Source organism: Zingiber officinale, chromosome 3B, assembly GCF_018446385.1.
Source record: "Zingiber officinale cultivar Zhangliang chromosome 3B, Zo_v1.1, whole genome shotgun sequence".
NCBI lineage: Eukaryota > Viridiplantae > Streptophyta > Magnoliopsida > Zingiberales > Zingiberaceae > Zingiber > Zingiber officinale.
In genome coordinates, this window is record NC_055991.1 from 76926896 (window position 1) to 76944406 (window position 17511).

At 38.1% G+C, this 17511-nt stretch overlaps 3 protein-coding genes and 1 non-coding gene across 4 annotated transcripts; 2 read left to right on the forward strand and 2 right to left on the reverse strand.

Annotated features, from left to right (window-relative positions):
* Nucleotides 1-4556: 4556 nt before the first annotated feature.
* Nucleotides 4557-6450, reverse strand: LOC121968372. Its single transcript, XM_042518782.1, has 2 exons — nt 6177-6450; nt 4557-6090 (listed from the first exon to the last, which is right to left on the reverse strand). Exons 1-2 carry the CDS (start codon nt 6441-6443, stop codon nt 4648-4650), a joined length of 1710 nt encoding a protein of 569 aa, XP_042374716.1. The 5' UTR covers nt 6444-6450; the 3' UTR covers nt 4557-4647.
* Nucleotides 6451-12418: 5968 nt separating this feature from the next.
* On the forward strand, nt 12419-15262 carry LOC122056585 (WEB family protein At2g38370-like). The gene is made up of 2 exons (XM_042618595.1): nt 12419-13059; nt 13594-15262. Exons 1-2 carry the CDS (start codon nt 12559-12561, stop codon nt 15115-15117), a joined length of 2025 nt encoding a protein of 674 aa, XP_042474529.1. The 5' UTR covers nt 12419-12558; the 3' UTR covers nt 15118-15262.
* Nucleotides 15263-15268: 6 nt separating this feature from the next.
* Nucleotides 15269-15350, forward strand: TRNAS-UGA. The gene has a single exon. It is a non-coding gene; the product is annotated as a tRNA-Ser (tRNA).
* Nucleotides 15351-15502: 152 nt separating this feature from the next.
* On the reverse strand, nt 15503-16246 carry LOC122056586 (rubredoxin-like). Its single transcript, XM_042618596.1, has one exon. It carries the CDS (start codon nt 16168-16170, stop codon nt 15583-15585), a length of 588 nt encoding a protein of 195 aa, XP_042474530.1. The 5' UTR covers nt 16171-16246; the 3' UTR covers nt 15503-15582.
* Between the last annotated feature and the right edge of the window lie 1265 nt (nt 16247-17511).

Here is a 17511-nt window from a genome sequence, read left to right on the forward strand (position 1 = left end):
ATGCTAGTCTCGTCGCATTAACATTGTCCCTGAATGTTAATACTCGACTATGAATGATTAAGAGTAGCGTTCCCTATATCATCTTACTATCGATTCAACCAATCGATTGATATAGGTAAGAACCTTCTACTCAAGGACGTTACTATACTTAGTTTATTTGGCACCAATACAAGTAAGCATAATAACCAAAAACCAAATGTCTTTATATATATAAGAATATGATACAATGAGTCAATACAACAATCATCAAATGATTGGTTCTAGGGCTCTAACTAACAATTTGTTGATAGGAATGACCATTGAATACTTAGACATAAACTTGAGAGAAATATTAAAGTTTTCAATGGTTTCCAATTATGTGTCAATATTTAAAAATGGGGGTTATTTTTATAAAAAAAAATATTTTTCTTGATAGTATATGGCATAGTAATGTCTACCCAAACTTTCATAACTTTTGGAATTTTATAGAATTATTTATGTATTTTTAAAATTCGGTCTAAAATCAAAATCATAAATTCAGTTATGGAAATTGATTAGATCAATCGATTACCACATCCTAATCGATTAGAGCAAGCATCAAAAAGAGAGAGATTGTTAGTGCGATTATCCCTGGGTTAAAGTTGACTAGTTTGACTCAAGCTTGAGTTTTGATGTTTGACAATATATGGAGATTATATATGCAATTGTCCGTTTGGGAGATTGTTGGTGTAATTCTCCACTGGTCAAAGGTTGATTAGTTTGATAGTAGTTAAGTAGGTCAAGGTTGATGGATACTTGATTGGAAAAGCTCTAACTAAAGGTTAAGCAAGGGTAAGACCAACGAGATGGTTGGTAGAAGAAGAAAAACCAAGCGGATTATGGAGAACCGGACACTTGGTGTGAGAAAGTCATGGTGAGTGAAGTCAGACAATTAGAAAGTCCTTGTGAGTGAAGTCACCTAGCTGGAAAGTCCAAGTGAGTGAAGCTAGATAGTGAAAAAATTCTAGTGAGTGAAGTTAGGTGGTAAAAAGTCCTGGTGAGTGAAGCCAGATACTGAAAAATTCAAGCGGATTAAAGGTTGACTGAATACCTGATGTTTGGAAGTCCAAGTGGGTCATGGAGGACTAGGTTATACAATAAATAGTCATAGACAGGTTAAATCAAATCTAGAATATTCTCATCACTTGAGTAGTCATGATACATTGCTGGATGTCACTCATTACTTGTATCTTTAAAATTAGATTTTAGAGTCACTGCTAATGTTATGAGAACCTATTGGGTCACACACAGAGAGTACATCAATTTTAGAGTTTGTTTTATTTAAGTCATACTAAAATAAAGTGAGTCTGAGTTTTAAGTCTGAAATTTATTTTAGATATTAAACTTGTTAGATTAATGGGTTAATCTAATTGATCTTATTGGATTACTAAAATAATCTAATTGAATCTTAAATTTGTTAGATTAATGAGTTAATATAATTGAATCTTATTAGATTATTGGGTTAATCTAATTAGATCTTAAACTTGTTAGATTAATGATTAATCTAATATTCGTTTTGGTTTTTCAAACAAACTCAAACCAAATAAAGCCCACCTTATATGTCCACATTTTATTTTGGATATGCAACAAAATGAAAATATCTTATTAGATAACACTTCGAGGTTGAGTACAAACACAATTTTATTTGATAAGATCATGCCAACCCTAAAAGTTAGGATTTTTTTACCTCGCCTTAAATTGTGGCTAGCCCTATGGCGTGAACATGAAAGACTCCAATTATGCTCCTGAGACGGGCGGCGGCTGTAGTGTCTAAAATACATTTACATAAATCACATGCCTGATAGCATTAAATATGCTAAAGTAATTTGAATAAATGACTTAGGTAAATTAATTATGATTCTAAACCTTGTATTCATTTGCAAACCAATGGTTATTTCATTTGTGCAGTCACGACCTTGCTGCACGAACTGGAAGGAAAAGATGTTGATCGGAGGGAGGAAGGTGAAGGGGAGGGGGGGGGGAGCAATCGCGACCTTGCTACACGAACTGAGAGGGAAAGGCACGGATCTGAGGGAGGAAGGCGAAGAGAGTCATTCTCCGTTTGTGCTCTACGTCCCTTCTTTACCGGTGCTGGATTTTTGGGATATTTTTCTATGAAAAGGCATATTCTAAACTATTTTTTCTCACACCGCTGCATTTACAATTACATTGGTAGTAGTATGATGCATGATAGTAGGAGGTATTGTAAGAGGAATGGTGTTTTGATAAATAAAGGTAGTTCTTCAAAAGCTCAGGGTTCTTGAACGTTCTTGCGTGAGTTTTCTTTTCTTGGATTTTTGCTATGAATTTTGCTGTGTTTTCTGGATTGCTGGAAATTTCTGGGTTTCTAGCTTTTTGCTGTGAACTTTGTTGTGTTTCTCTGGATTGCTGAATTTTTTGGGTTTTGAATTTCTGATGTGAATTTTGTTATTTTTCTGGATTAATAGAAATTTCTAGGTTTCTGGCTTTCTTCTGTGAACTTTGTTGCATTATTCTGGATTTCTAGATTTTTTGAGGTTCTGGATTTTTGCTGTGAATTTTGCTGCATTTTTTGGATTGTTGGAAATTTCTAGATTTCTGGCTTTCTACTATAAACTTTGCGGCATTTTCTAGGGTTCTAGATTTCTGCTATGAATTTTACTAGATTTTCTAGATTGCTGAAAATTTTGGGTTTCTGGCTTTCTACTGTGAACTTTGTTGCATTTTTTTGGATTGCCGGATTTTCCAAGGTTCTGGATTTATGCTGTGAATTTTGCTGCATTTTCTAGATTATTGGAAATTTCTGGGTTTCTGGGTTTCTGGCTTTCTGCTGTGAACTTTGATGTGTTTTCCTGGATTGATGGATTTTCTAGGGTTCTAGATTTCTGTTGTGATTTCTCTACGATTTTCAAGATTTGTTGGACTTTCTGAGGTCCTATTACGATTTCTATGTTGTCTTCTAAGTTGCTGCATTTTTTTATGGACTTTATGAATTTTTTGATGCGTTTTATTTGGATTCGACGAGAGGATAAATTGGACCTGAACTTTGTTTCTTCAAGAGGGGTGTATGGGTTGTGACAAGAGGTGGTGATGAATCGGTTGAAAACGAGGGTGGGGAACTCACAAGAGGAGAGGGATTCGTCGAAAATGGGGGCAGTAAACTCACAAGAGGAATGAGATCCATTGAAAATGGGGGCGATGAACACCTAAGAGGAAAAGGAATATGTCGATAATAGGGATCATGGTCAGAGGGATTTGATGAAACTTATGCATAGTGAAGGTAAGAATCCCCGTAGGCATAAAATTACTATAAAGGTTTTAGATTAACGTGACTACCATTGAATTAAGATCACTAGATTTACAGTAAAAATTGTAAGTATATAGGAGTAGATGTTTATGTGTTAATGCTATTTTTTTTAATTATGAATACCTAGAATAATGGGTGTATATGCATGTTTTGTGAATGATAAATGTTTAGGAATGTTTGCGTGCTTGAAGTGCTGATTTGGATGTGCTGAGTCCCAAGACTCATTCTTTTTTTTTTATGATTGGTTGCAGGTGGGGAGGATGTTGAGACAGGATTCTTGCACTTGAGTGGATTTCAGACCATGATAGTACACTCCCGAAGAGTTTTAATTTCCGCTTAAGTCTAGAAAGAATAAATTGTTATGGAAAGGATTCGAACAAGTTTGTTTGGGGTTTAAATTTCTAATTATTTCTTTAATGTTGGTTTCATATGCTTTAGTAGGGTAACACATTAAGACTTAAGTTGTGTGGATACCATAGAAACGTGAACACTCTCATTGTGCTTAAATCGGCTTGATTCTCCAGATTCGCGATTCGCAAAAGTTTTGTGCATCAAAGAGGGAACTTTCTGTAGAAATTAACGCCAAAGAAAAAGAGTCGCCGCCTTTATTTTTGTGAAACAAAAGATAAAAGGTACACGACCTTATATAGATAATTACAAGAAAAAATCTAAAGAAAAAGTCTAAAGAAAAAATTTAAACCCTGAAAAGATAAAAAACTAAATTATCCTCAAGACTATAAATAAATAATTCTAATAAATTATATAATCTAACACTTTCCACACCAACAATTTAATTTGAATTGTATGGATCTTGGTTGATTTTTTTGCCACCATATTTTATGTTTAATTTCACACAGAACCCAACATCATCTACCCTTCCTTTCTCTTCCTACTGCTCTAGCTTCATACCTCAAACAAACTTGACAGTCCCATCCTCCTTCATCGGCGACATTCGAAGAGCGTGCACGTTGAACCACTCGTTGACTAGTGGTTTGACCGTCCACATTATTTGGCCAGAACACCCTACTTTAATCTCTCAACGAGTCAACTCATCCCTCGACCTCAACCTGAACAAATTTCAAGATAAATGTTATATTGATATCGATATCAAAAATTTCAATATGGTATATAATAACTAAACTTTTTAATATACAATTAAATTGATATGATTCGATATATTTCGATAAGACATGTGCGGGCGGGATACCAAAAATTTAGGTATTTTACCCACCCTCCATGTAGATTGATGGAATAAAATGATTCTAAACCTTCTTCAACAAATTACATTCATAGTATATGTCCCAAAGAATTTGTCTGTTAAGCTACACCCTACGCCTTATACTCTATCTTTCTATAGTAGAAAAAACAGGGGCGTTCATTGCATCTTCCTTCCCTGCAACGGATGAAGAAGCTCCCTCTGAACTGTACATCATCATACTCTCTGTGATTGTTTTCGACATGTTGTTTCCATTTTCACGGCGCAAAGGCGAAAGAGAAGGTTGAATTCTCGTGTCAATTGCTTCCTTCAAGTAGTCCGCAGTCCTCACTTCTTGCGCCAGAGAACAAGAGCAGCAGCAGAGCCACCCGAAACAATCTGCAACATCCGGCTGCTTGCAGCAGTAGAGCTTAGTCTGAGGGAGGTTGAACTTCTTCCTCATCTGGATCCTCCAAAATCCTCCGTACAGCAATCCGAGAAAGCAGAGCAAGCAGCCAGCGATCGCCAGCGCTTCGCGAGCCGTCTCGTCGTTGACGTTGACAGCCGCCATGTTGAAGATGAACAGCGGCGCAAAGCAGAAGAGGAGGAAGGTGGCGACGTGAACGTACATATTTCCGAATCCTAGTCTGTTCATGTTCCACCCGAAGACGCAGCAGCTGCAGAAAACCGAGAGGTACGCCAGCGAAATGTCGTCCCAGAAATCGAACAGCCCTCCGGCCCACTGCGGGCTGCTGCTGTCCGCCGTAGCCAAGGGGGAGCGCCGTTCTTCCAGCGGTCGCAGGGGGAGATAAGTTTGCCTCTGGTTGCCATTGCTGCCGTCTTTGGATTCCTCTGTTTCTCCTTCGTACTCCCTTCCGAGAGGACTCAGCGTGCTGTACAGCCCTGAGACCGCCGTAGCGCCGATCGCGGCGGAGAGGCAGAGGCCCACTCCGACCGCGGGGCGCGACGATCTCCTATAGCCCAGGTTGAGAGCGCACAGCGCGTACTGAGCGAAGCAGTTGAGGTGGAGCAGCAGCAGCACGGCCAGCATGTGCATCCTCTCGTTGGGCTTCTGCGTTCCGTTCCTGCAGTAGAGCTTCCGCAGCCGCGCCGCGTCCGCTGGCTCCCACCGGATCAGGAGCGCGAGGTGGTGGAAGCGTCTCGGGTGCTGGTAGAGGCACATGAGCGTGAACAGGGCGTTGAGGATTTGGTTGTTCACTTCGAACCAGACGTCCCTCGTGGACTTCCTCGGCAAGGCGGCGTTCAACATTCCGGTCATGACCAAGAACAGCAGAGCGCCGGAGACGACGACGCAGGCCGTCCAGAGGAAAAGGGCCATGTTCATCGGCTCCTTGATCCACGCCCTGAAGGCCTCGAACGAAGTGGTCCAGTCGAGCTTGTTCGCGAAGGGAACACGAAACTGGCGAGACGATTTCGGATCGATCGGGGAAGGCGATGGATCCGCGAGGCCGAGAAGTGTTCTTCTGGAGGTGCTGATGTCAAGAACAAACTGATCATTTGGAGCGCCGCCCATTTCTTCCTTGATTTCTGTTCTTCTTTCGCCACTTCGCATCGGATTCATCATCTTAAACTGATGAACAGCACCATATCGCCATGGCTAAGGAAGATTGCAAACGAGAGAGAAAGAAAAGCACATATATATGATTCAAAGCAAACCTGCGAAGAAGAAGAAGTGGAAATTGGAACTTCTCTTCTCTTCTTGTTGTTCTTTACGTTTATCGTCAGGCGCAGGAAATCGGAAGAAGCCAAGAAGGCGAATGGGTGGAAATGGAGAGATGGCGTGCGCGTGGAAGGGGACGCCGGAGTCGTGGAGGAACGGGTGATCTGCTCTAAAAAGTAAAAATCACTTGGCCGGTCTCCATGTTTGACCCAGAGAGAAACTTCTTCAACGTTTGAATTCTTCCTTCTTAGGGAAATATTCATTTCACTCCCTCCTAATTCGTGTTTTCGTTAAAAAAAACAAAACAGAAGACAACTTTCCGAGCGATTGGTTGGTAGAGCCTTTACTTATTTAAAAATGATTATTTTATATATAATTTTAATAGAATCATCCAAAATATTTACTTTTATCATTTCATCCTTAAACTTTAGAAAAATACAATTATTCTATATATAATTTTGATAGGGTTATAAATAAATTAAATATTCATATGTATATTTTATATTTATATTAATATGCAATTAGTTCGGTAAGAATTTATTTATATTTATTTTAATATACATAAAATTAATTAAATGAATAAATTTAAATAATTTATTAAAATATATATATATATATATAGTTGATTGTGAGCGGCTCAATTATAACTTAACTTGAGTTCAAATTTGATTGAGCTCGAGTCGAGCTCAAGTCAATTTGATTAGAAATTGTACTGATTTTGAACCTAATTATTATTAGCTCGATGACTTATCAAGTTAAAATGAGCTAACAATAATATATATTTTTATAATATATAATATATTAATTTATTTATTAACAAATAATAAAAAAAATTGAGCACGAGTCTATAATTAAATAAGCTCGGCTCTACGAGCTTGAGCGAGCACGAGCTCAAACTAGTATAAATGAAGTCGAGTCGAGCTTGAGCCCGCTCGAATTCATTTAAAGCCCTAGAGAGAACCGTATTTGAAAGGTAATACACCAAAGGAGCACGTAAATTTAGAAAATGTTCAACGTACCATGCTTTGAATGATCAAAAGGCACATTGATTTGGATGACTTTCCTGTCCTACCCCTCTACAAACCATAGATTTTAATTGGTACTTGTAAATTATCTGGGTCATATTTAAAAGATTAAATATAAAAATTACTTCTGTGTTTTAATTCATGTAATCTAAATATCTTTCTTCCTCTTTCTTCAATTGAGTAAAGCAAATCTCTCTCCTTTTCTCTCGCGTATATTTATACAATTCAAATTTATTTTTTAAATTTAAATACTAAAGTCAAAACTAATATTTGAGATTAGTGGATTTCAGTCAAAATATAATGATTGACATAGAAAATTTCAATTGTACTCATTCCAAGTTCTATAAATTTCTAAAGTGACAAAAAAAATCTAAATGTGCTCTCATTTATTGTTTTCGGGCAATCCTATTAGTGACAAGAAGAAAAATTCTTTAGTTAAAATGCCTGAACCTAGTCTCTAGGAAATCAGGTTAAGCTTTTTAGCTGAAAATTAGTATAAAATTATAACATCTCTAGGAAACCCGAAATATGGACTTTTTACTATCTCAAAAATTCACAAGACTTGAAATAAATACAATTAACTCTCTAAGTTGATCAGTAAATTTTGACTGAAATCCACTTATGGACTTAGTCTATTTAAATTTTTACAAACTTACACTAATCTGGTAGAGTTCAGTTAGAAAAAGGTAAATATGGTGGTAAACCTTGATTTTTATCAATGAACACCGTAAGCCTAGTGTGACGAGACCAAGCCCAACTAGTGTGGAGTAAAACAGGACCATGTTGGGATTAAAATGAGAGTAGATCACGACCAAGTTTGCAGAAATCTAAATAGTCTAGGTCCATGATAGGTTCCGATCAAAACCCAACCAAGAGAGCTTAGATTACATGTATTTCAAGTTCTGTGAATTTCTAAGGTGGTAAAGAATTTAAAAATATCTTCCATTACTTAATTCAGGCTTCCCAGAGATGTTTTAATATTATGCTAACTTTTAGCTAAAAGGCTTGGGTCTATCTAGTCTCCTAGATATCACGTTGGACCTAACATAAAAGTAGACTAGTACCAAGTTGGACTGGATCTCCCTACACCAAACCAACTTAGTCTTGGCCTGCTTTTAGATCAAATCAAACATGATCTTGATCTCCTGATCAAGCTCATACGTTCTAGCTGAATTTTGTTTTCCTCCATATTACTATGGAAGCTTGAAAAGTAAAAGAGAGTAGATTTGAACTCGTTGACACTTAAGAAACTCATAGAGATTTAGAATGAATGCTTTCGAAATTTTCAAGGTTGATTAAGTTGATTAGTAGATTTTGATCGAAATTTATTGATAGACTTATACTATTTGGATTTCTATGAATTTGTAATCATGTAAAAAAGTAGAGTTTGGAGACGGTAAATTTGATAAATCTTTGTTTTAATTTTATAGTTAAATTAAAAAAATTAATTCGAATAGTATAAATCAACATATGAGAGGAAGTGAGAGAAAAATTGACTTTTCATTCGTGGAGAGATAAGGAAGAGAGATGTCTAAGTTGTATGCATCTAAACTCTCAAAATTATTTTAAAATTTAAAATATTTCAAATGTAATTTGGATGCACTGAAAATTGACATGTAGAAAATTAATTTTGATGGGAGGAGGTCGAATTGAGAGTCATCTAAATTAGTTACCTTTTTCATCATTCGTACGGTACGGTGCATGATTTCTCAAATCTGCGTAGTAAATTCCCATCATTTCAATTTGGCCCGCTTGCAATTCTAAATTTTGAAAATGACTGTTTGAACTTTCCCCAACTTGAAAATACTATTATTTCCTAGAGAATATTCTTACGCAGTGGTTGCTTTTGTTTTTTAGCCCCAAAGTTTGAATTTATTTTTCTTTTTGAGACTTTATGAATTCAACTTCGCCATTTAATCATATGGATTAATCGCTAAGTAACTTAATACGCGTGTTTTGCATGGACGAAGACTCCGAAGTCGCACACGTGCAGCAGGGAAATTTTATTCTTCCTACCAAAGTTTTTAAAATTTTTTCAAACTACTTCTTATATTTTAAAGCTGTTCGAAATTCTCTAAATATTTTAAGTGTTGATGAAGAAATGAAAATGACTCTATATTACCGTAATGTTAATATAATATTAGATTTTTTTTACAAATTTAGCCCATCGAATCTGGTACGTAGATGACCTATCTTCTAATTCACCTACGGATAAAATAAGAGCACGCATAATAAGTCGACCTCTACTTATAGGCAAGAGTACCATCCCTTGGAATACGACTGTAATTGTTGAGATAATATTGTCACATAAGATTTTGAGATCAAAATTTAATATATCTAAATATGACTTTTTTTGTATCTTAGTCACCTACATTAATGATTAGTAGTTATTTATGATTTATTTTATTTTTTTATTTTAATTTAAAGACGAATTAATAAAGATGTTGGAAACAAATGAATAATCTTTTACCATATGAGATAAGTAAAACTATCAAGATGCATCTTCTCTATTCTAAAAGAAGATACACGTGCAAATGGTAGACGTGCGATAAGAGATGCATATATAGAGAGGATGCTAACAGTCTTTAGGCTTAAATAAGCGGACCAACAGTTTGGTGAACTCGATATTCTGTCATGTCATTAAACAAAAAACATTAGCAACAGAATTAACTACGGACACTTAAATTCTATCTTTATATAGCGATGGCCAAGTTAATTACCATCACTAATAGTGACAACTTAAAATATTAAATTTAATCCATCTCTACTAACGATAGATATTTAAATATCGGTTGCTTTGTGTTACATGCTTATGTTTTTTACCTCTAAATATATATGATAATTTATTTAATCCATCACTAATAGGGATAGATATTTACAATCCGTCACTAATAGAGACGGATAATTAATCCGTTGCTAATAGCGATAGATAATTAATTATCCATCTCTATTAGCGACGAATAATAATTATGTGTCACTATTAGTGGTATATGCATATATTTTTCGCCTTTAAACTAGTTAAATTATTTAATTTGTCGTTAATAGCGACGGATAATTAATTATCCTCACTATTAGCAATGGATAATTAATTATCCGTCGCTAATAGTGATGGATAATTAATTATCCGTCGTTTAGTGTTATCTGCGTATGTTTTCTCCTTTTAAATCAAATAATTTAATCGGTCGCTATTAACAACGAATTAATTTTTTTTCATAATATTTGGGATATTAGGGCACAACACCGCTGTCGATCTTCCTTGCGTGTTTTCTCTTTACAGCGCGGCTGCTTCGGCAATTTCCTCCTCCCGTGATTTCCTCCTTCGTCGATTTCCTCCTTGGCTTCTCTTCCTCCAGCTTAAGGTACTCCTCCGACTTCTCTTCCTTACCCACGCCAGGCACTACCTGGCTACGTGGAGGCCGCCTGCAAGAGGCTGTCGGCCACGACCTAGTGGAGGCTGACAACCTCGGCTTGGATGCAGCCGGCGACCTTTGTTAGGTCGTGCCTGACGACCTCCGGCAAGCTGCGGCCAACGACCTTCGCCAGGCTGCGGTCGGCAACCTCTGGCATGCGGCCTCTGCTAGGCCGCGGTCGGTAGCCTCTGGCATGCAGCCTCTGCCAGGTGCAGGCGCTGCCTGCAGTCACTGTCAAGCTATTGTTAGGTTGCGAGCACGACCGATAGTCACTGCCAAGTCGTGGGCTCGTCTGGCAGCCAATGCCAAGCCGCAGGCGTGTTCGGCAACCACTGCCAGGCTGCGGGCGCGACCGACATCCCCTGCCAAGTCGTTTTAGAATTTAAATGACTTTGCTTATCTTTAGTACAACACATTGTGTTTCTAGAATTTTGATCTATATTAATGGTGGTGAACTCATATAGGTCTTTAAAATCCCTCAATTAATTCACCACTTAAATCATTAAGAAGTAGGTCTAGTTTTATATCAAGTTTAGAAGCTTAATTTTTATACTCTTGTTAATTATTTTTCTCTTACACAATCGTATAAATACTCTATTGATATATTTTATATGTATGATACTGTTTATTTAGATACTATATTGCTTATTTAGATAATTATCAGATTGATATTATCTGCATGATTAACCATATTGATATTACTTGCATGATTAATCATGTTTGAAAATATAATTATGCTTAGTTTGACATGATTAACCATGTTTAAAATTTTATTTGTTTTATGATACAATATATATGAACAAGGCTTGAATGTATAATAAGTTATACAGTGGATTTATTAGTCAAGAATATTTTGCTGGGTTGAAGAGTTTGTGAATTTTTTGTTAGATTTTGCTATTATGTATCTAGTTCAGTTTAATTCAGCTAGATTACTGTGCTATTTGTGATGTGTTGTGTATTTAATTTGGTATGTGTTGTGAGTTTGTTATATTGTTATTTTTGATGTATTATGAGTTTTGTTGTTAAGTATTATGAGTTTATTGTGAAAATAATCATTTGTGATGGTTGTAATGATTTTTATTCATATATAAACAAGGAAAAATGGGAAAAAAAGAATCTAGAAAAATGAACAATAAATTAGCGACAACTTTCTATCGCTAATAGCAAAGGATTTTATGTGTTTCTATTGCTATTAGCAATAATTTATTTTTAAATTCTGTCGCTAATAACAACGAAAAATTGACTTTTCATTGGTAAATACTGTTGGATGATACTCATTCTATATGTACAATATCTAAAAATTAATTATCACTTGATGGAAAATAGAGAGTTAAAGATATTTTTTCTTTTCAGCATAAATTAATATTAAAAATATTTATTTATTTTAACTATCATTTGAATTTAAATATAGATAATATTTGATAAATATATATTTTTTACAATCAACTGTAAATCTATAAAAGAAAAAGGCCAAAGGGCGTTGATATAGCCGTTATGGTATAACGGTCCATCTAGGCGGTTCGGCTTAACCTCTGTATGGCAATATCGTAAAATCAGTATAATCACAAGGGTAATTTAGCGTATAAGATAAGGGTCATTTTAATCTTCTAAGATACTTCCCGAAGCCCAACGGTCTTCTCCGCCTCGAGATGCCGAAAAGCCAACGTACCGTCTGTATAAACACACCTCATTTTGTGATAATCTACTCGCTCTTTCTCTAGTTTATTTGTAAGCCGGGATGCGAAATTGTGACGTGACTTTATCACCTTCTTCGGCTAATTAAAGGGTACTCGTGGAATGCACCGCACCTCCTCCTCTCTCTCCTTAGTGCCACTAATCTCGGTCTTCCACCGCCTTGTCTCTCTCGCAGTTTCCAGTACGCTCGTTTGTAGGGTTTCGATCTTCGTAAAAGCCCAAATACTGGAGAGATATTGGAGGAGGAGATGATGGAAGAGGCAGCGGTCGCGCTGGATCTGGAAACCACGGCGCCGATGGAGGAGAACCACCAGACTGTGGAGGCGGCGACAGCCAGGACGGCGGAGATCGACCTGGAAACCACGTTGCCGATGGAGGAGAACCACCAGACTGTGGAGGCGGCGACAACCGGGACGGCGGAGATCGACCTGGAAACCACAGCGCTGATGGAGGAGAACCCCCAGACTGTGGAGGCGGCGACTGCCGAGACGGCGGAGATCGACCTGGAAACCACGGCACCGATGGAGGACAGCCACCAGACTGTGGAGGCGGCGACATCCGGGAAGGCGGAGATCGACCTGGAAACCACGGCGCCGATGGAGGACAGCTACCAGACTATGGAGGCGGTGACAGCCGGGATGGCGGAGATCGACACGTCGGCGCCGTTCCTGTCCGTGAGGGAAGCGGTTGACCGGTTTGGCGGCATCGCCATCTGGAAGTCGCAGCTTAGGGAGCTATTTCATCCCGAAGTAAGATCCCTATTTCTTTCCCCTTGTTTTCTGCATTTTTGTTATCCTTGTCAAAATTGCATACATTTTCCCCCTTTTCTTCTCTATGTTATTACGTGCAATTTTTTTATGGCATTCCTTGTTTTCTTTGAACTAGTGATTGAGTTATCTTATTCTTCTCTATGTTACGTGCGCATTTTGATTCCAGTCCTTCCTTAATTGATACTAATTATTCATTGAGAATGCCTGCTGTGATTCTCAGATTAATAAAAGCTTCTTTTAAATAAATCCTTATTAACTTGTTTTTCTTTGCCTTATGTGCACTTTTAGTGCCATAGTGTCTCAATCCACCTAGATGAGAGAATTGAACAAGTCATTTGGGCTCAACTATAAGAAAATGAATTTTGTATTTGTGGCATTGAATCGATAAGGCCTATGTTTGTTGAAGATTATACTTGGAAATAAACTAGGGGAGACTTATGTAGATTAATTATCTACAAATTGCTTTATTTATCAGTAGAATTTCAGTGAGTGACATGCCGTCTTTTACATCAGAAACTCAATTACCCAGAGGATGCTAACGAGGTTATCAGCATGGAGGAACAAGCAGCACAACTAGAGATGGATCTTATTCTGAAAGAAAAGGAGACACTCAATGTTTTACAAGAGCTTGAAATGACAAAAAAGATTGTGGATGCTCTGAAATTGAGATTGCAAAAAGAAGTCCCTGAGGCCATTAAAATGCCTGTTGGGAACTTTGATAATATGATGATACAGTCTGTTCCTGAAACAGAAGAACATTGCCCCAGTGATCTCGAGGAAGATGGAGGGGCGAACCAGTCGAAGGAAAATTTAAGCATGATCACTAGTGATTTTGAGAAAGATGTAGGTATTGATGACTCTAGCATTGGGGTGAACCAATCTTCGAAGAGGATACCAGTGGAACTGAAGCAAGTGAAGGAAAATCTAACCAAGACAGCAAGTGATTTAGCTGATATTAGAACTTCCATTGGGGTGCTGAACATGAAAATACAAGAGGAAAAACTCTTGTTAGATAAATCACAGGAGAAGCTAACCGCCAATGCCGCTTTGATTTCATCCCTGGAGGAAGATCTTAATCAGACAGCAACTGAATTGGAGAGGGCTGAAGATTTAGAAAGTGAAAATTGCGAAGATTCCTCGAATATATTGCACGAAATCAAGGAAATCAACTCTGAAGTTGAACAGTCAAAGAAGACGAATGAAGCTTCGAAGGCTGAAGCTTCTGAGCTAGCATCTGAGATTGAGCACACAAAGTTAAGCATCAAGACTGTTGAACTCCGGGGGCTTGCTGCTAGGAAGATGGAAGAAGCAGCCAAAGCAGCTGAAGCTATGGCTCTTGCTGACATCAAAGCACTAATTTGCAGCAACAAAGCAATCTTTGATCTTCAGAATACGTGTGGTGTAACCCTTTCCATGGAAGAGTATATGGCCTTGGCAAGCAAAGCTCAGGAAGCAGACCTATACTCAAGAAAGAAACTTGAAACTGTAATGCTTGAAGTGGACCAAGTGAACATGTCTAAATCACAGCTGCTGACAAAGGTGGAAGAAGCAATGACAGAGGCAAAAAAATGCAAGAAGGCGCTTGAAGATGCGTTGAAGAGGGCAGAGGTTGCAAATAGAGCGAAACTTGAAGTTGAGGATGCCCTCCGCAGATGTAGATCAGAACATGGCCACCAGAGTCACAATGCTTACAACTCTACCAAATTCAAGAAGGATTCCCTGATGCTTGACCTGAAGAGCTCAAGCAGTAGTGGCCAGCTATCGATCGGGCAGATATTGAGCATGAAGTTGGCAGGCCCAGAATCTCTCGAACAGCATGAGATAGGAGGATCATGGGAGAAGGAAAATGAAAAGCCTACTGTTTCACTGGGTCAGATGCTGAATAAGAGACATGGGGCCTGCTTGATGTCGCAGAGGCTCGAGGAGAATAGACATTTGTCCATTAAAAGGACCAAGCTCGGTTTTGTAGGGTTGCCTCATCTCTTAGCGAAGCAAGGAAAGAACGCGAGGAAGAGGCATTCCTCGAGCATCGAGTGATAGTTACTTGTTGTAGATTAGTGTGAACCAGTGTGATATTACTTAGCTTCGTTGTCTATGAAATGTAATCCTCTTTTTATGTAGTTAGTGTATGTTATCTGTTGAAAGGTTATTTGAATATATTTCTGATGCCGGTTTGTTGTAACAAACTGTCGATATGTCCGAGTGGTTAAGGAGACAGACTTGAAATCTGTTGGGCTTTGCCCGCGCAGGTTCGAACCCTGCTGTCGACGGTCTATTTTGTGCTTAAACATAATTTTTAATCCAAAAAATTATGAAAAATATAACTAACAATTTTCTCAATATTTTGATAAAAAAATTATTTTTATTCATTTTTTAAAAAAATATTATCCGGTAAATTAATTTATTTATTCAATTTTCAATCTAAAATTAAACTAAAGAAAATATCTATATTTTTTATATAGTGTATGAGAGAATAAAGATTGGGGATTTGCTTAACACATTTCACTGCAAGAAGTAGCCAGAGATGAAGAAGACAAAACCTAGAAGGAGGCCGCCATAGATGAGCAAGGTCTTCTGTCCTGAGGTGAGCGAGTTGCCTCCGAAGCCAAACTGCTGGTTCTGCGCAAACCCCGCGATCTCCACGCTCTTGCTCTCGAAGAACGACCGGGCGGCGCCGCAGGTGGGGCAGCGCCAGTCGTCCGGCAGCTTCTCGAATTGGAACCCCGGCGGGATCGGGTACGCAGGGTCCCCCGCCGCCTCGTTGTACCGGTACCCGCAGGAGCGGCACTCGTAGATCCCCGTGTTCAGCACCGCGAACTTCTCCTCCAGCCGCCGGGGATCCAGCTTCGGACCACCGCCGCCGTCGGCCTCCCCCTCCGGGCCTGGCTCCGTAGACAGCACCGGCTTGTCCTCCTTCGAGACGTCGACCGACGAGGCGACCGTCTGGAGCAGCAGCGGCGAACGGCGGATCGAGGAGAAGGAGCTGGGGCAATGGTGGAAATTGGGGACGGATCTGGGCGCCTTCGAGGAGAAGCAGCTGCGGCAATGGTGGAAGGGGAACGGCAGCTTCGCTATGCTCGAAGCCATCATCTCTCGATCGATTGATCGATTTGGGGGAGAAGAGAAGAGACGAGAACGCTAGACGGGTGGATAAGGCAGCGAAGTAAACACCACAGCCACCGGTGCGGGATAAGAATTAAAACTGGCCCGCCGAGTGAGTACGTGTATATACGTATTTGATACAGTACAATACGCTAGAATATTCTCGCCGGGATTCGAATGGAGTGGTCCGTTCTCAGTCGTTCGATCTGGCCGGATTTAAATCTAGATCGTTGATACTATATTTTGTTATTAATTAATTATTAATAGTCAGCTAGAAAAAACGGAATATTCTCGAGTAAGGAATGATACTGAACATGAAGAGGGTTTCATGATAATGGTAACATATAATGAGTAAATCATTTTAACTACTAATTACATTGATGTTGTGAGGATGATTATTCCGTTAGAACCGAATTGAATTAATTAAATTGCATTGTTTTTTTAATAAATCCAACCCATCGAATTAAAAAAAAAAATCGAACAAAGATAAAATACTATTAATTCAGTTTTTAACTAAATTAGTCAAATTTGTTTAATAATTTAGTTGTTTTAAAATAAAATTCAGTTTCTATTTTTAAAAACCTAAGGTCTAAAAATTTGATTAATTTGGCTTATTCAATTTAATATAATAAGAAATTTGAAAATTAAACTTAAATTGAATTAACCGAGTTAATCAATTTTTTTTTGAAAAAAATTGAATTTTGAATAAACTGAACTAAATTTTAAAATTTTATCAATTTATTCAATTTAATTAAATTTTTGTTCATTCCTATTAGCGAATATTGTAGAGACCACATTTAGGGACCACGTAGCAAGATGATAACTAGAACAATGACCCGATCAAGTTAACTCAAGATGGAGCTCAGGTCAAGTCAACCTAGCTCAAGTAAGCCCTAAGTCAAGTTAGATCAACTCTTTGAAGTGACATACTCTCGAGCTTAAGTTTGATTAACTGATCACTCTCCAGCTTGGACATGACATTACAGTCACAAAGCACTAGTTTCAAAAAGGGCGTGCGCCATTTGAGGAAGAGGAAGGACGTACATCACTTCGAGATTTTGGCCATCTCTTTACAGGTAATGATAGTTAAGAGGTACAGAGCAACATTGAGCATTACTATTTTTTGTTTCCTTTGACTTGAATGTCAGAGGGATTTTTTTCGAGGTCTGTTTTAGTCTGCCTTCTCATCCTTTTGCAGCCCTTTCAATCGCCGTCACTAAAAACTTTCACTAAACCTTACGTGGCTCAATCCGACAACTACCGACTAAGTACCCATAAGATCCGACAGGATTCAATCTCACAAGAGCTGACCAGATAAGAATCAATCAT

What these genes read in the sequence shown, in the direction of transcription:
- LOC121968372 (XM_042518782.1), bottom strand. Translation starts at nt 6,443, where the DNA reads ATGAATATTTCCCTAAGAAGGAAGAATTCAAACGTTGAAGAAGTTTCT. An exon ending in CCACTTCTTCTTCTTCGCAG is followed by an intron (nt 6,091 to 6,176) that starts GTTTGCTTTGAA and finishes GCTGTTCATCAG; the next exon opens with TTTAAGATGATGAATCCGAT.
- LOC122056585 (XM_042618595.1), top strand. Translation starts at nt 12,559, where the DNA reads ATGATGGAAGAGGCAGCGGTCGCGCTGGATCTGGAAACCACGGCGCCG. An exon ending in GGGAGCTATTTCATCCCGAA is followed by an intron (nt 13,060 to 13,593) that starts GTAAGATCCCTA and finishes CTTTTACATCAG; the next exon opens with AAACTCAATTACCCAGAGGA.
- LOC122056586 (XM_042618596.1), bottom strand. Translation starts at nt 16,170, where the DNA reads ATGATGGCTTCGAGCATAGCGAAGCTGCCGTTCCCCTTCCACCATTGC.